Genomic DNA, 22,449 nt, shown 5'->3' with positions numbered 1-22,449 from the left:
GACCTCAAAGTATTCTTCTCCCCTAACAGTTCATTATGGTGAATTTTACAATTCATAGAATGCACAATATTATAGTTCTATAAATACCATGCTCATTAGATAAAATATAGAAGATTGGAGTAATCGCTCGTTCTCCAAAATCGTCAGCTTGTGTAACAAGTGCTTCTTTCATTATCTTATATCCAGAAAGTATCACCATTTTCTTCGGTCCAAAGTGCAAAGTATATATTTCGCCATACTTCTCAGAAAGCTGCAAAATATAATTTTTTTAGTTATATAAAACATTCATTTGAATAGTACTTCTGTAGAGACAAAAATTGTATACCACAATGTCACTCAAACAGAACTAATAAAGATAAGCTTTCAACAAGCCACAGTTACTGTTGTGACCATAAAGCTGGAGAAATATGCAAAAAGTTTGAAATGATCACAGTCAAGGCACCATAGAATCATAGGTCATCGTGTCCAGCCCACAACTCAATGCAGGATTCACTAAACCATCTTATGTGTGTAGATAAAAACTGGAATGACAATAAGAACAACAGGGTCTTATCCAGATTACAAAAAAGAGAAAATTGGATTTGCTCAACTAGGGGAGATGTGAAAGTCACAACCCCTTTGTTAGTTTGTAAGCAATGACGGTTGCGGCAGATCTAACAAACAGATAATAGACAAACTTGGAGATGAAAGTGGGTGTAAAACTACGCTGCAGAGAATCCAATATACAAAAGGAGACAAGATGCTATTTTTATTTGTCAATGCGCTTTGAAGTTATCCTACCTCTTCATCTGGGCAAACCACAATGATAAACTATGCGGTATGGATGTGATTTTATAGTGGATAATTACTTCACGTCTTCTAGACTCTATGCTTGTCTTAATCCATCACAGAAGTGTGTTTGCCTTTTTTGCTGCTGTATTACACTGCTGACTGATGTGTATACTAATAGATCACAGACTGCACAAGTCCTTTTCACAGATGCTGTTGCTTAGTTCTAGTCCTCCCATTCTGTAGATGTAATTTTCATTTTACTTGCCTAGATGTTGAATCTATTAGTTGCTGCCCATTGTTCAAGCTTATTTAGATCATTCTGAATCCTATCTCTGTCTTCTTTAGTGCTAGCTATGCCTCCTAGCTTTGCATCATCTGCAAATTTGATTAGTTTACCTTCAGTTCCCTTATCTAGATCATTTATAAAAAATGTTGAATAACACTGGGGCCAGGACAGAGAGACTTGTGGTACCCCACTTGAAACACTCTTCTAATTGGATGTGAATCTCACTAAATTGTTCAATAATAAACTGTTCAATAATGTAGAGAGTCAGTGGCAGCAGATCCATGGGTCAGCAAGTAACCATCAGACATCAGACTGTAAAAGGAGTTAGTGGACAATTTTGCGCTGCCGACAGATTTGAGACATATATCCCAGTGTGGTAAAATAAGGTGGTGGTTTATTTCAACGCGTTTCAAAGTACAGAGTTACTTCTTCATCAGGAAATTCACATGTATCAATTGAAATTGTCCACTAACTCCTTTTACAGTCTGAGTACCCTGGGATGTAATTCATCTGGCCCAGGAGATTTTAATTAATTTAAATTAGCTGTGTTCCCTTATCATCTATCTGTTTATACAAAGTTTATACAAATTCTTTTATTTCATCCATAGCACAATGAAGATCAGATACATTTGCTTTCTTAGAGAACACAAATATAAAATAAGAATTTAAAAGTTGGGCCTTCTCCGCAACATTTTTGATCACTTCAACCTTTTCATTCCGCAAAAGTACTATAGCATCTTTGACTTTTCTTTTACATTTGACATACCCTCAAAATTGCTTTTTATTGCTTTTGGTCTCCCTTGCAAGCCTCACTTCATTACTGGCTGTGGCTTATCTAACGCTTGCCCTGTATTCCATGCAGATAGCATTATGTTCTTCTTTAGATATTACCCACTTTTTCCATTGTATATACATTTATTTTTTCATTTTCGGCATGTGTTTGACTTTAGTGTTCATCGATCCTGGTCTCTTTAAATACTTCCAATTCTCCCTTCTTTTTGGGATTGTTACTGATTGTGCAGTGAAAATTTCACTTAGCAAAATCTCCCATCCATATTGAAAATTTCTGACCTTTACGACATCCAGCCATTGGACCTTTCCTATCCTCTTTCTGAGTTTATTAAAATCGGCCTTAATGAAGTTCAACCTTAAAGTCTAAGTCCTTGAAGCCGCAGGTCTTCCTCCTCTTGTAATTCAAAATTCGAGAATAGCATGATAGCTACCTCTTAAATTCCAAACCACCTTTACTTCCTCAACCATTTCCTCCCTGTTGAAAAGAATTAGGTCCACGATGTCATATACCCTTGTTCTCTCTACTACCTTTTGAAAGATAAATTTGTCAGTGAGTGAAGATAATAATTTTCTGAACCTATTGCTTTTCCTGAGAGATTCCAACAAATATCTGGAAAGATAAAATCTCAGACGATCACTATGTCATTTTTTTTTAGAACAAAGACATCTGATGTAAAAAGAGTTCATCTATTCTTCAGTCTGTCCAGGTGGCCTATAGTAAAAACCTACAATAGTGTCCTTTCTGTTCTTCTCTACTTGTATTCTTACCCAGTTTCCACAGAGCTACCATTCCCTGAAGCTTGAATCTCTGTGGAGAAATATGCTTTCCTAATTTACAATTAAACACCTCCTCCCCCTTTTTAAGCCTCTTTCTTATAAATAAGTTGTAGTCTTCAAGGTTTGTATTCCAATCATGTGCATCATCTCACCAAGTTTCAGTGATGCCTATAAGATTGTATCTCTCTTCCTGTGTTAGCAGCTCCAATTCTGCTTGTTTGTTTCCCATGCTCTGTGCATTTGAATAGACACATTTTAGTTTGCAGTCGTTTTTACTTGCTCCTCTATTTTCATTCAGAATTTGTTGTCTTTGTTCTTTATTTCCACTTTTAATAGCAAGGTTCTCATTAGAAATCATTAGCTGCATAGTTTTTCCTATCCCATATTGCCTTAGTTTAAAGCTCTATTGAATAGTGTAGCAAGGCATGTACCAAATATATATTTTCCTGTTTTCGCAACCCATCTCTAGCAAGGATTCCTTCATCCAGGTAATTCACTCCATATGGTCAAGAAACCCAAAATGTTGCTGACAGCACCATCAACGTAGCCAGTTGTTCCCCTGTAGAATCCTGTTCAATCTCCTTGCTCCATGTCCGTTCACTGGGAGGATGGATGTTGCCTTAACACTAAAGTTAGAGATCAAGAGGCCTAAAGACTTGATCGGATCAGCAAAAAATGTAAGCCTGACAGTAGATAGTTAGAAATAGCTAGTGTTTGAAGGATCAAAGCTAACTGGAGTGATTCTCTGACCTAAGGATGGAACCTGGACTTAGAAGTTCAATGGTGACCTTAGGGAATTGAATGCATAGGTCTGCCTGCTTTGAAACGGCTTCTGAGACAGTAAGAGAGGAGCCATAGCTTGGAAGCTAAGCGGTAATACAGTTAGAGACAGTTTGAGAAACTGTGGCTGGAGGTAAGCAGTGGCCTGAACTGGAAGTCTTACAAGAAACTGTGGTGTCCACCAGTAGACCTGAGAAACAATGTGTGGCTCTAAAGTAGTTGCACCCTGCATAGGTAAGATAGTGCACGGTTTGCAGTCATGTTTAAAGGACAAAGACACCCACAACTGCTGGCCAACATGCATATTTATTCATTAATACAGTCCAAACCACACTTTATTGAGTAGATTACAAAACTGTATCTCATGAAACTCAGTTTAGCGGCTCATGATGAATCAGCACATTCATTGAGTATTGAGTTTAGACCAATTTGTTCTGAGTTCAGTTGCAGTCAAAACTGTAATCAGCGATCCTGATAATCAACTATTTAAAGAGTCTCATAACTTTTATTCATTTTTTAATATTTTGTAGACACTGTACGGTGGGACCCTGGATCCTGAGATCCTCACCGATCGCTCAAAACACAGTAGATAAGTGGGCCATACGAGAGGGAGAAGTGCACAACTCTTGCTCACAAGAGTACCCAAAATGGAGTATGGATATAATAGAAAGCCTATCATTTTCTAATGTATCCGTACTGTTTTCTGTGTGCTCACTCGGACAGGAGCTTTACATTCCTGCCTTCATCTCTGCACACTTCTCTGCCAACTTTTCACTGCTTTGAGAAGATCTCAGGACTGTAATCCCCTACTAATCTACAAACATTAAAAGTGCCTGCGAAATATAAAAAATGCATACAAATTTAGTTATTCTTTGATATTTTCATATGTCCACGTATTTTGCACTTTTTCAGATGTTAACCAATAAAATGTACTAACATAGCCACTCATGAAAGAAAAAGTTCATTAAGTTGAACTTTGAAGCTCTGCTATTAGCAGAAGACATACCAACTGTGCAGAAGGAAGGGTCCTGCTACCAATGAAGACCTCCGCCATCTATACAAATTACATTTCCCACAGCTTCTAGGAGCTGATAAAATAGTTTTTTCCAAAGTGTCGTGAAAAAGAACCAAACAAAAAACCCTGATTCCAACAATGAACTTTATTAAAGAGGATGCACACCCCAAATAATCTGGTTCAGTGATCAGTTGATCAGGGCAGATTTGGCTTTTCTAATTCATGGTGGTCATTGCTTCCATAAAGTATGATGCCAACTACAGTGTCCCCCTGAAACACAGTATGATACCTTACAGTGAATTCTTCCACAGTACATACACAGTATGATGACCCTACTGACCCTCGATAAAATATGGTGACTCCAACACACAGTATGATGTCTCAATGGTGATCGTCACACAGCCCTCCATACAGTATAATGGCCCCAATACAACAATCCACACTGGATAATGGCCCCTCTTGCCCACCAAATAGTATAATGGCCCTCACCCAGCCCTAAAAACAAAATACTGACCCACACGTAGCCCCCTACACAGTATTATGGATGCCCAAAAAACCTTCACACTGTATAATTGCTTACATACAGTATAACAGCTCCCACACAGCCCTTCAAACAATATAATGGACTCCACATAGCCCTCCTTACCGTATTATGGGCCCCACGTAACCCTTCATACATTATTAAGGTCCCCACATTGCCCTTCATACAGTATTATTTGCCCCACATAGCCTTTCATACAGTACTATAGGCACCACATAGTCCTTCATACAGTGTTATGGGCACCACATAGCCCTTCATACAGTACTATGGGCACCACATAGCATTCCATAGTGTCTTATGGGCCCCATGTAGCCCTCAATACAGTATTAAGGGCCGCATATAGTCCTCGATACAGTATTATGGCCACCACATAGTTCACCATAAAGTATTATGGGTACCACATAGTTCTCCATACAGAATAATGGGCACTACAAAGTGCTCGATACAGTATAATAGGCACCACATAATGCTACATACAATATAATAATTCCCACATAGTGCTCCACACAGTATAATAGGCTCCACATAGTGCTCCATACACTATTGTGGGCCCATACATTCCTTCATTCAGTATAATAGGCCCCACATAGCGCTCGATACATAAAAAATAAATACTCGCCTCTCCCAGTTCCCCTGCTGCTTTGGTCTCTGCAATCTCTGGCCTTCTGACTCATTACAGAGGGCACGCTGAAGTGACATCATTAGAACCCTCTGTGCTGAGATGTCACAGAGCTCAGACGCAAAGGGGGGAATGATGGGAGAGAGAGCATCAGGTGACGGCTCCCTCTCCCATCATTGTTTACAACAGCATCGTCATCGCAAATACAGTTGAAAGTATGATGCTGGGTGGGGTGGGTCCGATGCTGGCACCAAGCTCCCCAACTCACGGGCCCCATAGAGGCTGTGTGGTCTACTGATATTGGTGGTGCGCCACTGAACATGACAAGTCTCTTCAAGGGGGTTCTTGACTTTGAACCATCTATATTTTATTAGATGGTCTCTTGACAATTGGTTTATCATAAACTGTTCACCTCCAGACAGCTCCAGTGATAAACTATTATTTCAGGGAAATCTGACAGTAAGTATTCATTGTCTCTGCCTCACCACCACAGGGAAAATGGTGCCCATTCACATCAATAGTTTGTGTATAATACAGCCAAGAAAAAGACCTCCAGACCCTTAATGCCCAACATGAATCCAACTGTACCTGTCTCATTCAGAAACCACCCACAATTCCTTTGCCCCCAACTAAATACTGTTGAACCCTTCTTGACTATACAGCAAGTACAGTATCCTACCTGCATCAGAGATTCGTGGGGTCTATTCAGGTCCACCAGGTGGAGATTTCCAATGACAGGCAGAGGCATAGGTCCAGGGGGCATCTTTGCTGTGCTCTTCTTAATTCCATTTATCCAATAGATAAATAGTGCAATGAAAATTGAAAAGTATACCAACACATCGGCTCTAGCCAAAAAGTAGGCAATAAACGCCATAGCAAAGTACTTGTAGGAGTCTGTTCTGATTGTGCTGCTGTCCTTATATTTATACACTTGGGCTTCTTTTTCCTACATGTGTTAATCGTTACTAGGGCACAAATAGCCTATAATAATCTGATTGGCTCACTGCCATTTACCTTGGTCAGACAATCTTTGCTTAGATTGCACAATCTTGTTTTTACATACATAACATTATGTATTGTATCCAAATTAATTTCCAAGTGTATTATAATGTGATGTTTACAGTGGGGTAAAGGAATATCCTTTGCAATTTTTTATCTTATTTGTTCTGCAGCTGTACAAGTGCCATGGTGTAAAGTTCACATACTAATGTTTGGAGACACAAACGAATTGATTTGCAGTTATAGCAGGATGAACTTTACAACTATTGTGGTTTTTTGCATTAAATTTTGTGTATTGAAGGTTTTAATAAATTACCAATGTAATCAGCTAAACAGAACTTGGTGGACAAGAGACTGAAAAGATTTTCCATTTTATGACAAGTCTGACAATTACATCTATCGAAGCCTAGAAATTACCATCTCCAACATTGGTCTACACAGGAAAAATGGGTCCCCTTCGCAACAATTGTGCCAGGTTTTGCCTTGTAGGACATGACTTAGAGAATTAGCCCAGTATAATTTGAGGATCCCCCTCATCTACCCTGTTTCCCCGAAAAAAAGACGCCGTCTTATATTAATTTTTGCTCCGAAAGTTGCACCATGTCTTATTTTCGGGGGGGGGGGGTGTCTTATTTTCTCAAGAAAAAGAATTGACACTGGACACTGTACCGCTACCGTAACAATCACCCACAGCAGTTCCTTTACCGTAGCAGCCCCATCATCATTTTGCAGCCCCAAATATTCCCATCATCCCATTGCAGCCCTCATCATCCCTTTACAGTCCCCAATACAGCACCCCCATCATTCCATTACAGCCCCCGTCATTCTACAGTACAGTACTGCAGCCTTCCATCATCCCACATCATCCCACTGCAGACTCCCGTCATCCCGGTATCCCACTGCAGCCTCCCATTATCACAGTATCCCACTGCAGCCTCCCATGTGTGTACCGTACACACACACACACACACCCTTACACAGACACACCCATACACAGACACACACACCCTTACACAGACACACACACACACCCATACACAGACACACACGCACTTTCACTTTCTTACTGGTTTCCTCCGCGGTGCAGCTTTCAGTGCTTTGGTGGTGCAGGAGCCTTGGGCCAATCAGAGAGCAGGAGCTCTAGGCCAATCACAGCCCAGGAACAATCAGAGGCTATGGATGACGTCAGCTGGCCCATGGTTCCTGCCCTGTGACTGGCGCAGGGCTCATGGGCGGAGATCAGCACACAGCTCCGAGGCTGTGATTAACTCCTGCGAACAGCGCGGCTGCAGTGGCGGGCATCGGACAGCGGGAACAGCGGGAACGGGACACAGCTGCATGCCCCATGCACAGAACAAGGTATGCCTTATTTTCGGGGGGTGCCTTATATTAGCAGGCACAGTGCTCCCCCTAGCATGCCTTACTTTCGGGGAGTGCCCCATTTACGGGGAAACACGGTACATTATTAGATGGACAGTTTCTCATTCTCGAGGACCAATCAAGTTAATGTATTTTAGGGGTAGCTCAATTTTTTTTTCAATTGAATTTGTGTAAAATTGTATTCCCAGCAGTGGCACCATAGGCAAATTGTATACTTTTATTGTGTTCCTGTAAGATGCCCAAGCAAGGTATTCGTGGTCGAGGCTCTGTTCCCACTCGCTTTGGCATACTACAAACAACATGTGTCCCAGTCCCGATGTACTGCTCTGTGCTAGGTACATGACACTTACTTCAGGGCCGCAATCCTTTTCTGACTCCAGGAATTCCACTTCCAGAACCAGGGCAGTAATAAATCAAGGAGAAATGAGGTTCATAAAAACAACCAAACTTTTACTTGGTTATTGACAGTATTTACAATATTTACAGGCAGGTTCAGAAAGAAAAAAATGTACGCAAGAGCCAATAATAATAAAAAGTACAAAAGAAGGCAATAGCTGAAACGTGCGTAGGGGCAGGCACCCTCACCCACCAGAGGTAATGTTTGTACCATCTTGACCTCCTTTAATAGCTCTTCACACTCCTTCAGGAGAACATTTTTCCACTAGGAATTTTTTATTTTTTTTCCTTGTATGTATTACCTTGTGAAGTATTTTATCCCATCAATTCTTATGTACAACCTCTGTTTAACGTGTGGTGGCACTGGTGGGTAGTTGGTGCCATTGTTTTGGTTTCCCACTTCTTAATAACTTTTTCTGTTTTTTTGTTGTTTTTTGGTAAATAAAATTTTGTACTTTTTATTATTATTGGTTCTGGGGTACATTTTTTTCTTTCTTCTTCTATTACATGGTACTGAACCTTATGTATGTCCTTTTAGCTTGGCACTTTATTACTACTTTTTGACACATCGGATCGTGTTTTTTTTTATTTGATGCCTTCATTTTTACCAAACGTCCTGTAAATTTAAAGGCAGGTGTAGAGGATAAGGCCCAAGGGATTGTCACCTTTCACACATTTTCCAAACACAACTTCAACCCTGGTTTTCACTATAGGTAGAAAATCCCTTTTAGGCTATGTGCACACGCTGCGGTTTTTGCTGCGGATCCGCTGCGGTTTTGGCTGCAGCGGATCTGCAGCAGTTCTGCAGACAGTGTACAGTAGCATGTAAATCTAGGTGATTTACAATCTGCTGTGCACATGCTGCTGATTTTTAACTGCGGAAAAGCTGCAGTTTTAAATCCGCAGAAAGAAATGACATGTCACTTCTTTACTGCGGATTCTGCTGCGGTTTACCATCTCTTCCATTGTAGAGGTGATAAACTGCAGGGCAAAACCACAGGCCAATCCGCAGATCATTTTACCTGCGGTTCCGCAGATACAAATCCGCAGACCAATCCGCAGCGTGTGCACGTAGCCTTACCATTTTCTCTAGTCTTAGAGGATCCTCTCTTCTTCTAGCATATATCTGAATTCCATCTCACTCTGCCTCTTATAGTTTGAGTCCAATTTCTACTGCAGCTTCGCAGGAGTGTGCACCCGGACACCGACGTCTAACTTGAGGTTCCCAGGCTGACAAGGGGACTTGTACATAGGGGGGTTCTCTTACAATCCACTGCCCTGAGGTTCTAGGCTCATGCTGTCCCTAGCAGCCTATGACTTGCTCCTATTACTTGTCATTGCTCATCTCTCACTGGCCCTGTCACTTCCTGCCCTTGACACTAACTCTCAGTTCCCCACTCGCAAACAGGGCCGGCCATTAAAGTTAATCCTGTCTAAGCTAACTGCAGCCCCTGTGAGTGTTACCCTTTTATAACATACATGAGCATCAATACATTTCACCCTTTAGAGTGTCAGGGAGTAGACCATCAGCTGCACCACTCCTATATTCTCCTACACTTTAATTATGTTTTTTCTCCGACCATGTCAGACCTTAAAAGAAGAGGTAGTGCAGAGATAAGACATTATAAAACTCTATAAAACATTATGAAACATCAGACTGAATGCTGGTCCCGATGTCTTCTTCCTTGTGTAGATCCGACCCTGCTCGGTTAATGGCCACTGAGTGGCAAGCATGACAGTCCATAACCATAAAACTTTTTTCAAGTAGTACCAATCCTTCTCGGTAAGGAATCTGGAAGCAAAGTGTCCAAGTTAATTAAGCAGGTTAAACTGATGCAATAGCACAGAGGTGCAGAATAGGGGTTAACAAGAGTGCGGTTTAATTTACAGTAATAAACTCCTCGCAGGGATATAACAGGGAATATAACAGGAAGGGGGAAAATCAGGTGAAAACAGTGTCATTGTGATACCACACAACAGTCTTCCTATCAAATACAACTTATCGTGACTTTATCCTTTAGTCGCTGGCTGTCCAATGAAGGACGTACTGCCAGCGGAGTCCGACACTGCATCTGCAGGCTTCCCCGCCGAACACATGGTCTTGCTTCTGGTGGCAGTGGGTGGTCACCGGGTTTTCCCGCTGAGCCCCTAGTCCATTAAATTGCGGAGCAAAAGAATAAAGCTCTCCGCAAAGTTCCACGTGGCACGTGTCTCTCTCAGCAGCTGCCGTCACCTGAATGGCTGCTCTGCACGGCTCTGCTCGGAGTGCGCTCCTCTGTGTGCCAGCCGACACCCGGATGCCCGCGCTGCAATGCTCTGCCTAGCACGCGCTTCTCTGCGTGTCCACCGATACCAGTAAGTCTCTCACGCAGCTGTCCTGGATCTGTGGTCTGTGGCCGGGAGCTTTTCTCAACAAACTCCCGCTCGGCATACTCTGACCTGCGCGCTCGCTGACGCTCCCTGGGTCCTTACTGCCCCTGACCCTTATCTCTGCTGCGTGGCCTGTTTCTGCTCATGGAGCAGCGCAGGTCCTCCCTCACTAATCCCTCCGGCAAGAAGCCCCTCTCTCTTCCCACACAAACCTCTTTATACTCTCTGGACTCTCCACGCCCCCTCCCTGCTGGTCATGGGTCTCGTCCTTAATATGCTTCTCCCTGCAACCGAAGGTTGGCCCCAAAAGTTCTGGAACCGGCTCTTCAGCAGCATTCGCAGCCTGGTCCTCCATTCTACAAGGGTCTGACCTGACAATACAATTAATGTACCATATCCTGTTGGTGGTTCTGGTGATGTATTTCTGTTGTGATGAGGGTTGTCAAGTTGTGTTTTTGTACTGTTGGAGGTTTTGATGATGTACTTCTGTACTTGAAGTGATTCTGGTGATGTGTTTCTGTACTGATGATGGTCATGGTGATATATTCTTGTGCTGTTATTCTCTCTGATCCTGAACACATGTAACAATCCATAACTTGTAAGATTTTGTGATACATGCCTACATTAATAACGTGTTGTGCTCTCTGATAAGTTTCGGGTTACTATTAGGGATGAACAAACATGCGCGGTGATACTTGGATATGACTTGAGTATCTGGGTGCTCGGATGTGCTCGTCACTCAGCGAACATTAGCCGGTGCTCAATTTCAAACTTGAATCTCAGCCCCGCATGTTTGGTGCCTGTTACACAGCCAATAAGCATGCAGGGATTGCGTGCTCATCAATTTAATGCTGTAGCCATCTTGGTAGTGGTGGTGACATTACTGTGATTGGCCAGCCACGTAACATCATCAAGGCTTATTAAAGGATAGTCGCCACCAGGCCTGGCACACTGATGCCATTGCACAGTTCTGTGACAATTGTTATTGGATGGAAAGAGTGCTTGTCCAGACGTGTGTGCACGGTTTAACGAATCAGAGTCCTGTAGGGTTGATACTGGTGCTGAAGCTGAACCATCATACTAACAGTCTTTGCAAGGGCTAATTTTGTGCTTTGCTGTTTGTATAAGATACAATCTGCATTTAACCTAGGGAGGGACAGAGAGTTGCAGAAGCAGAGATAATGGCTGAATACAGTCTCTAGACGGGGATTAGGGCTTTGCAGTCCGTTGCTAAATATATAGCTAGCTGCGGCACTTGACCACATTTTCATTTTTTTGGCGAAAAAATTGACTATATTGTTGTTAGGCGTCGGGTCTCTGCATCTGCTCTGCAGGAATCCAGAGCCTCACATTCTGTGGTCTCCTACTGTTTATCTACAGCAAAGGAGATTGCTCTGCAGCAAATCTCTCCAGAGACTAAGTCCCTCTGTTCTCCTACTGGGCATGCTCACGAGTAGAGTTGAGCGATACCAGCCGATACTTGAAAATATCGGATCGGAATGGATCGGCCGATCTTAAAAAAAAGTATCGGTATCGCTGATTCCGATACCGGAAGTCCCATTCAAGTCTATGGGACTTCCGGTATCGGAATTAGAAATACCCTTTTTTTCCCACGTACAGCCTTTCGAGGGTCTGTACGGGCCTTCCGGGGGTCGGTGCCGGCCTGCCGGGGGGCTGTGCTGGCCTGCCGGGTGTCTGTGCCGACTCCCCGGGGGTCTGTGCCGGCCTGCCGGGGGGCTGTGCTGACTCCCCGGGGGTCTGTGCAGGCTCCGGTGGTCTGTGCCGGCCTGCCGGGGGGCTGTGCAGGCTCCGGGGGTCTGTGCAGGCATCGTCCGATGGGACTACAAGTCCCATCGGGCGATGCCTGCTACCATGACGGTGATTGACACATTTGCCAATGATGGGACAGTAGTAGTCCCATCATCCGGCTAATGTGTTGAATGTAAAAAAAAAAAAAAAAAAATTACATACATACTACATAAATACATGCTACATACATACTACATACATGCTGCATACATGCTACATACTACATACATACTACATACATGCTACATGCTACATACATGCTACATACATACTACATACATGCTACATACTACATACATGCTACATACATGCTACATACATGCTACATACATGCTACATACATGCTACATACTACATACATGCTACATACATGCTACATACATGCTACATACATACTACATACATGCTACATACATACTACATACATGTTACATACATACTACATACATGCTACATACATGCTACATACTACATACATGCTACATACTACATGCATGCTACATACTACATACATGCTACATACATGCTGCATACATGCTACATACATGCTACATACATGCTACATACATGCTACATACATGCTACATACTACATACATGCTACATACATGCTACATACTACATACATGCTACATACTACATACATGCTACATACATACTACATGCATGCAACATATATACTACATACAATACATTCATACAATACATACATATAGACATACAGTACATATAACATAGAGTACATACTCACCATCACTTGTCACATTGTTCCCCGAAGCCATTGTCGTCTGAGGATTAAAAATTAAAATAACAAACCACAAATATACTCACCCTTGATCTGCAGAATTCCACGTATGTCCCACGACGATTTTGTGTGGAGAACAGCAGCATCAGCTGATGCTGCCGTTCTCTACGAGCACCAGGAATCCACTGTAAAAAAAAGGCCCGAGTCTCAATTTATGGCAAAGTGCCATAAAGTGAGACTAGGGACTTTTTTTTACAGTGGCGGAGGAATACAGTGCGGAAGGATATCTACCTTCCGTCATTGGATTCCTGGCGCTCGTAGAGAACGGTAGCATCAGCTGATGCTGCTGTTCTCCACACAAAATCGTCGTGGGACATACGTGGAATTCTGCGGATCAAGGGTGAGTATATTTGTGGTTTGTAATTTTAATTTTTAATCCTCAGATGACAATGGCTTCGGGGAACAATGTGACAAGTGATGGTAAGTATGTACTCTATGTTATATGTACTGTATGTCTATATGTATGTATTGTATGAATGTATTGTATGTAGTATATATGTATGTTGCATGCATGTAGTATGTATGTAGCATGTATGTAGTATGTAGCATGTATGTAGTATGTAGCATGTATGTAGCATGTATGTAGCATGTATGTAGCATGTAGCATGTATGTAGTATGTAGCATGTATGTGGTATGTATGTAGCATGTATGTAGCATGTAGTATGTATGTAGCATGTATGTAGCATGTATGTAGCATGTAGTATGTATGTAGTACTGTATGTATGTAGCATGTATGTAGTATGCATGTAGTATGTATGTAGCATGTATGTAGTATGTATGTAGTATGTATGTAGCATGTATGTAGCATGTAGCATGTATGTGGTATGTATGTAGCATGTATGTAGTATGTAGCATGTATGTAGCATGTATGTAGTATGTAGCATGTATGTAGTATGTATGTAGCATGTATGTAGTATGTAGCATGTATGTAGCATGTATGTAGTATGTAGCATGTATGTAGTATGTATGTAGCATGTATGTAGCATGTAGTATGTATGTAGTATGTATGTAGTATGTATGTAGAATGTATGTAGCATGTATGTAGTATGTATGTAGTATGTATGTAGCATGTATGTAGTATGTATGTAGTATGTATGTAGCATGTATGTAGCATGTAGCATGTATGTAGTATGTATGTAGTATGTAGCATGTATGTAGCATGTATGTAGTATGTATGTAGCATGTATGTATGTAGTATGTATGTAATTTTTTTTTTTTTACATTCAACACATAGGCCGGATGATGGGACTACTACTTTCCCATCATTGACAAATGTGTCAATCACCGTCATGGTAGCAGGCATCACCCGATGGGACTTGTAGTCCCATCGGACGATGCCTGCACAGACCCCAGGAGCCTGCACAGCCCCCCGGCAGGCCGGCACCGACCCCCCGGAGCCTGCACAACCCCCCGGCAGGCCAGTACAGACCACCTAGAAGGCCCGAAGTGACGGCGCATCATGATGCGCACAAACCGCGCATCATGATGACATCATTTCGGCAGCCAATCAGAGCCACAAAAGTGGCTCTGTTCAATTTGGGACTTCCAATTCCGGTATCCGATATAAAAAAAAATATCGGAATCGGTATCGGATTTCCGATACGGCAAATATCGGCCGATACCCGATACTTGCGGTATCGGAAAGCTCAACACTACTCACGAGACAATCTCCCATTGGAGATCGGGAATTATGTGCCCAGGTCCTGCTCCAGATCTCATTGGTCCATCTTGGAGATCTGGAAGCTTCCGGAAGGTCCCGGCTATAAAAAGCGCGCATGACCGTTCGGCCATGCACTAGTATAGTCTCTAGTTGCTACTGTGTGAATGATGATGGATGTATGAACCTGCAAATGACTCATTAAGATCCCCTCCCTCTGATATTCCGAATGTGTACAGGGACTTAGATTAGAGTCAGCGCCAGCGCGTGGCAAGCCTCAAGCCACTACACCATCATCTGGAGTGTTAGCGTCCGACATTGCGCCTGCTTCTTTGCTTTGTCGACTAGCGGCAATGTCCTACACTGTGCTGCAGTTGCAGCCCTTGTTGGCGTCCGCAGTAGCGAAGCCGCACACACAGTAGGTCTAGACGGACGCAGCTCCTCTGCCTTGGGTCCTGCTCCTGTGACCAGATACCGTGTGTGCATTTACCTGAGGCCTGTGACACTAACAGGCTCAGCTTTTGTATGTTTATGTTGCAGCACCTCTGTGAGTTAACAGAGTCCGCTTTGCGCACTTCGGGTGAGGTTGAACCCGTGCGCATTATACCGCCATATAGCACGTCTGCCATTACTCAGCAGCAACACCTTCTGCACGGTGGCCCCCGAGCGGCGAACGCACTTTATTATTTATTTTATTTAGTGCATTCTGCCTTCCCTAACATTTGTTATCCATAGAGTATTAGGCGCTTTGTGGTACATTTCTGGATTATATAAGACTCAAAATAAGCGTTGAAACATTTTTAAATATTCAGTGACTCATCCATATACTTTTACGTGGTCTGTGGTACATATCGGAGTTATAACAGTCCAAAAAAGAATTGATAAATGTTTCTGTGTACAATTATTTATCCACATACTATTACATGTTCTGTGGTACATTTCTATGGCATATAACAGACCAAAAAAGCATTGAAACTTTTTTCTGTATTTAATTACTCATCCATAGTGTATTATGTGCTTTCTGATACATTTCGATGGTATATAACACTTAAAAAAAAGCACTGAAAATTTTTTCAAAAATTTTCTGCATTCAATTACTCATCCATATAGTATTACATACTCTGGGGTACATTTCAGTGGAATGTAACACTCAAAAAAAGTTGACTTTTTGGGTATTATATTACTCATCTATCGAGTATTATGTGCTTTCTGTTACATTTCTGTGGTATACAACAATCCAAAAGAGCATTGAAAAATGTTTGCTATTCAATCACTCATAAATAGAGTATCATGTGCTCTGGGGTACATTTCAGTGGTATATAACAATCTAAAAAAATGTTCAAATATTTTTTTCTGGATTGAATGAGTAATCTGTAGAGTGTAGCGTGCTTAGTGGGCAATAAGGCAACAAAGGTGGCAGAATACTGCGAGACTCCAGAGGGAGTGACCAGAGGAATATTGCAGCCAGACCAAGCTGGGCCGACAGTAGAGGTGGCAGTAGCATGTGGTCCGGAACTGGATGATTTCTCAGAACCACCAAGGCCCAAAATCAGGTTGCAGCCTTCACCACTGGTGCTCTTGTGACTGCAGATGGGAAAGCCAGGATCCAGCAACTAGTGAGCAGAAAGCGGGCCTAGGCTGGTCGTAAGAGAGAACGAGGCAAGCCAGGACCAGGGCTGGAGAAATGCAGGTGGGCCCACTAACTACAAGTTACCATCAGTTGTCATCCCAGTGGGAGGTTGTTAAATATGACCGGCAGCGGAGATGAGGGTCCATAGTAGAGTTTAGGACCCGTCATCACATATCGCTCACCAGCGGGCAGCAGAGATAAAACACTTGCCTCGAAAGCTGCAAGAGCTGACGACTGGAATCAAGGTTATGTTTCTCAAAATTGGATGGCCAACATCATAGGTGTGATCTGAGAAGGAAGGGAGCAAGATGAACCCTTCTTGAGAAATGAACGAGCCTGGGAGAGGCTACTCTAGGCAGGCTTAAGATGGGGCTACAACTCCTGAGAGATCGTACTGTCCTTGGGGTTCCCCACCTCCTATGCAGGAGCAGACAATGGTGCAGGTGACACAGGGGGCTGTCACCCATTTTCTACTTGTCGGGCGCTCTGGCACTACCTGAAGCCAGGTCAAGTAGAGCCCAACTTCATTGCCAGCAGCTCCCTGTCCCCGATGGAGTAGTTCTTTTCTGCCGGTGAGAAGGTCTTAGAGAAGAAGAAGCGGGGATGCTTCCGACCTTGAGCATCCTTCTGGAAAAGGACTGCTCCTGCACTGACGGAAGAAGCATCTACCTCTAGGATAAAACGTTTATCCACATCGGGACGGTGTAAGATGGGAGCGCCTGCAAAATGGGATTTTAGAGACGAGAAGTCCTTGGAGTCTTGTTCAGACCAAGCCTTAGGATTAGCTCCTTTCTTTGTGAGAGCAACCAGAGGAGTTACCAGTGTGGAGAAGTGGGGGATGAACTGGCGATAATAGTTGACGAATCCCAAAAAGTGCTGCACCGCTTTGAGTGAATGTGGTTCCTGCCAGTCCATTACCGCTTGGAGTTTGGCCGGATCCATAGCCAACCCCTGGGCCGAGATGAAGTAGCCCAGGAACGGCAAGGACTCCTGCTCAAACTGGCACTTCTCCAGCTTGGCGAAAAGAGAGTTCGCCCGCAGACGGTTGAAGACCCTGCAGACGTCTCTCCGGTGGGAGGTCAATTCTGGCGAAAAGATGAGGTTATCATCCAGATAGACCACCACCGAGGTAGTGAGCATATCGCAGAAGACGTCATTAACAAAATCCTGGAAGACAGCAGGCGCATTACAGAGGCTGAAGGGCATGACCAGATATTCATAATGGCCGTCCCTGGTGTTAAATGTTGTCTTCCAATCGTCTCCTTCGCGAATGCGGATAAGGTTGTTCACCCCCCGTAGATCTAATTTTGTAAAGATCCGGGCCTCTCGCAACCTGTCAAATAACTCAGAGATCAACGGAAGAGGGTACTTATTTTTAACTGTTATGGCGTTGAGACCTCTGCAGTCAATGCAGGGACGTAACTCTCCGCTCTTCTTCTTCACGAAGAAGAACCCTGCACCAGCCGGCGACACCGACTTTCTGATAAAACCTCTTGCCAGGTTCTCCCGGATATATTGAGACATAGCCTCCGTCTCGGGGAGTGATAGCGGATACACGCAGCCTCCAGGAGGTTCCGTGCCTAGCAATAGATCTATCGGACAATCGTAACGACGATTTTTTAGAGAAGACGTCCGCGTACTGATGGTACAGTTTGGGAAGCGCGGAGAGATCCGCGGGTACTTCAGTGGAAGCTACCTGAACACTACCCCTCAGGCACCTTCCCTCACAGTCCTTGCTCCAATCCAGTATTTTCCCCGAAGCCCAATCAATATGAGGGGAATGGCAACGGAGCCAGGGAACTCCGAGAAGCACCTGGTCGATGCCATCAGGCAAAATGAACAAGGACAAAATCTCACGGTGGGACGGTGAGATTGAGAGACCGAGTGGTGCTGTCTGGTGGGTCACCTGAGATGGTAAAGGTGCACCATTAACCACCCTGATGGTCAGGGGTTGGGGTAGTAACACCAGAGAAATAGCATGCTTTAGGGCGAAGGTCGAGGACATAAAGTTCCCTTCTGCCCCAGAATCCACCGTGACCTCTACTTCCCAGGTAGAAGCCCTGCTATCTAAGGTCTCTCGGAATACTGGTTTGGGAGAAAAGGGTTTCATATTAGTTAGACCACCACCTACGACCACTGGACGTGATCGTTTTTTCGACCGCAGAGGACATGTGCTAGCCGAGTGACCAAACTGCCGGCACTAGTAAAAACATGCGGAGCTTCGCACCGGACGTGGTTTGGGGTCAGCGCGAGACACCTCCATAGGTTCAGAAGGTGTAAGCTCCTGAGCGGGAAATCTTAGCGGCTCGGAGAAGGTGGGAGCCAAGTTAACCCTTTGTCTGGATTGCGCACGTTCCAGCCCGCGCTCCGTAAACCGGAGATCAATGAGGGTTGAGATGGCAATCAATTCCTCCAGGCTTGCGGGGACCTCTCTCGTTGCTAGAGCATCTTTGACACGCTCTGCTAACCCTCTTCAAAACACAGGGACGAGTGCTTTATCAGGCCACTCCAGTTCGGAAGCCAATGTCCGGAATCGGACGGCATAATGGCTGACCGAGAGAGACCCCTGTGTTAGGGCCAATAATTGAAGAGAGGTGTCGTGCGTGATCCTTGGTCCCAAAAAGACCTGCTTCAGGGCCGTGAGGAACTGAGCAGCGCCCTGTACCACGGGATAATCACGCTCCCACAATGGCATAGCCCACTCTAACGCCCTGCCTGATAGGAGAGAAACAATAAACCCCACCTCAGCCCGCTCTGTAGGAAATCTCGTGGCCAGTAACTCAAGCTGGATAGAGCACTGACTCACGAAACCTCTGCAGGCGGTGCTGTCACCGGAAAACTTATCGGGCAACGGGAGGCGGGTTATTGTCGGCATAGGCGTGGGTTTGGACATGCATGAGACAGCCTCTGCGACTGCCCGAGCAGCGGCCACTGTAGCATTCGCAGCTGAGGTGGCGCTCTCAATAGCCGCCAACCTGCTCTCCAGCTGCTGAATGTACCGCTGTAGCTGCTGCAGGTCCGCCATTACTAGCCAGACCCTGGCGCTAGTATATTGTTAGGGACAGCGGAACTCACTAATAAATAAATAAGTGCGTTCGCCGCCCGGGGTCCACCGTGCAGTAGGTGTTACACCGCTGGTAGATAATGGCAGATGCACAATATGGCGGTATATCGCACACGGGTTGAACGTCACCCGGTGTGCACAGAGCGTACTCTGTTATCTCCACTGAGACGCTTGGAACATAAACGTGAATACCGAGCCTGTTGACCTCACAGGACTCAGCGGTGTGCACATACGATAATCGGTCACAGGACTAGGCCCTAGACTCTGGGTCAAAGTCCGTCTTGACCTACCGTGCGTGCGGCGGCTAGTGTCTATACTAGCGCATGGCCGAGCGGCCATGCGGGCCTTTTATAGCCGTGCGCTTCCGGGACCTTCCAGATCTCTGAGATGGACCAATCAGATCATGAGGACCTGAGCACGTGACTCCCGATCTCCACTGGGAGATTGTTTCATGAGCATGCCCAGTAGCGCGGCGAGAGGACTTAGCCTCTGGAGTGGCTTGCTGCAGAGCAGGCTGCGCTACTATTGCTGGTCCAGAGGTGGCAGCAACAACCAGAATGGGAGACCGCTGGCTGCATGGCTCTGGATTCCTGTTGTGCAGCTGCAGGAATCCGACACCTAACACAGATTAGTCCAGTATTAATTGATGCCCCTCCTCTTTACAGAAGTAGCAGTATTGTCTTTGAGAAGCACCAATCATTTTAATACATTTTCGTGGTAGGCCATTTAATTTTTTAATTGAAAGTATGTTAAGCTTTATTCCCAGCTGTGACATCGTAGGAAATTTTTTCTATTGTTGTTCACAGATTGCAAGCTCAGCAGTTACATAGACTATGATTAGATCCTAATTGGAAAACAATCACTGACCTCAGAGAGACCAGTCAAAGAAAACACTGCGGCAGCCGGCAAAGGCGCTCAATCAGTGAAATCCTAGGTGCAATGCTCCCTGGGAAATACAAATATGCAAATAAAGTCTGTGGAGCCTCATTTAAGAGTCTCAAACACGGGACTAGCTAGATCTTCCTCCAGGGAAGGACCCAGCCAAGGGGTGGCTCCTTTCGGAAACCACCATTTCCACCATATTAAGTGGCCCTTTAAGTCAGTATCCAGCTCTTTACGAGTTTACAGATATGGCAAGGGAAATACCAAGGCCAGGTATCCATCCACAGACAGCTGTTTCGGGGTGTTGCCCCTCATCAGTGTGGAGTAGGATTCTGGCTAGGTGGGAGCAATGCCTAGTAGACCAACATCACAAAACAATCACTGACCTCAGGGAGACCTGTCAAAGAAAACACTGCGGCAGCCGGCAAAGGCGCTCAATCAGTGAAATCATAGGTGCAATGCTCCCTGGGAAATACGAATATGCAAATAAAGTCCGTGGAGCCTCATTTAAGAGTCTCAAACACGGGACTAGCCTGATCGTCCCCTTGGCTGGGTCGTTCCCTGGAGGAAGATCTGGCTAGTCCCGTGTTTGAGACTCTTAAATGAGGCTCCATGGACTTTATTTGCATAGATCATAATTGGGGAACTTTTCTACCAAAAAAAAAGGTTGACTCCTTAAATTAGAAATTAATATTTATATTTTATTTTGTAACCATTATATATTGGGGCAGATTTATTATTCCTTCTGACTTAAACTTAGCATGAAACCAATCGAAGCAGATTATGAGCAAAATACACCACAAAGGCCTACACTAAGTAGAATCATAGAATCGTAGAGTTGGAAGGGACCTCCTGGGCCATCTGGTCCAACCCCCTGCTCAAAGCAGGATTCGCTAAATCATCCCAGACAGATGTCTGTCCAGCCTCTGTTTGAAGACTTCCATTGAATGAGAACTCACCACTTCTCGTGGCAGCCTGTTCCACTCACTGATCACTCTGTCAAAAAGTTTTTTCTAATATCTAATCTGTGTCTCCTCCCATTCAGTTTCATCCCATTGCTTCTAGTCTTTCCTTGTGCAAATGAGAATAAAGTTGATCCTTCTACAATGTGACAGCCCTTTAGATATTTGTAGACAGCTATTAAGTCTCCTCTCAGTCTTCTCTTTTGCAAGCTAAACATTCCCAAATCATGCAACCTTTCCTCATAAGACATGGTTTGCAGACCAGTCACCATTCTGGTCGCTTTTTTTCTGAACTTGCTCCATGTCTTTTTTAAAATGTGGTGCTCAAAACTGGACACAGTATTCCAGATGAGGTCTGAACAAAGAGGAGTAGAGGGCATTAATGACTTCATGTGATCTAGACTGTATGCTTCTGTTAATACATCCTAGAATTGCATTTGCCTTTTTTACTGCTGCATCACACTGTTGACTCATATTCAGTCTGTGATCTATTAGTATACCCAAGTCTTTTTCACATGTGCTGTTGCTTAGCCCTATTCCTCCCTGCTTAGCCGCCACTAAGCAGGGACTCACCCGCACCATAGGGACCCCTGGGGACAAGAACAGCCGGACAATAAAGATGCACGGGACCTGAATGTAGAAGTTTAGAAAGCCGGCACAGGACCTACGGTCATGTGAACGGTCATGTGACTGCAAGGGGGTGGAGCTTAGCGTCCTGCTTTCAGAGGAGGAAGAAAACTCAGAGTAGGACAAAGCAGAGGTCAGGCACAATACAGGCAAGCGAGGTACAGGAGGGATAAACAGACGGGAGGTCAGACAAAGCCAAAGGTCATACACAAGATATCAATACAGTACCAGGGATGAGAAAGAACGGACAGTCAGGGTCAAGCAGAGATCAAAAACCAAATGGACAT

At 44.2% G+C, this 22,449-nt stretch overlaps 1 protein-coding gene across 2 annotated transcripts in view; it reads right to left on the bottom strand.

Annotated features, from left to right (window-relative positions):
- LOC141047808 (cytochrome P450 2K1-like) overlaps nucleotides 1-22,449 on the bottom strand; it is a 53,893-nt gene that overhangs the window by 29,757 nt on the left and 1,687 nt on the right. The window contains exons 2-3 of one of the 2 annotated variants that reach the window (XM_073543126.1): nucleotides 6,261-10,148; nucleotides 88-250 (exon numbers count right to left, since the gene is read on the bottom strand). In XM_073543126.1, the coding sequence (XP_073399227.1) occupies nucleotides 88-250; nucleotides 6,261-6,455 (358 nt within the window). In that variant the 5' untranslated portion in view covers nucleotides 6,456-10,148. The remainder of the gene's footprint in view (nucleotides 1-87; nucleotides 251-6,260; nucleotides 10,149-22,449) is intronic. The other variant, XM_073543127.1, reaches the window with a different exon arrangement.

Source organism: Dendrobates tinctorius, unplaced genomic scaffold (assembly GCF_039654945.1).
Source record: "Dendrobates tinctorius isolate UK_male_01 unplaced genomic scaffold, ASM3965494v1 ptg000129l, whole genome shotgun sequence".
NCBI lineage: Eukaryota > Metazoa > Chordata > Amphibia > Anura > Dendrobatidae > Dendrobates > Dendrobates tinctorius.
This window is presented reverse-complemented; position numbering and strand designations above follow the sequence as displayed.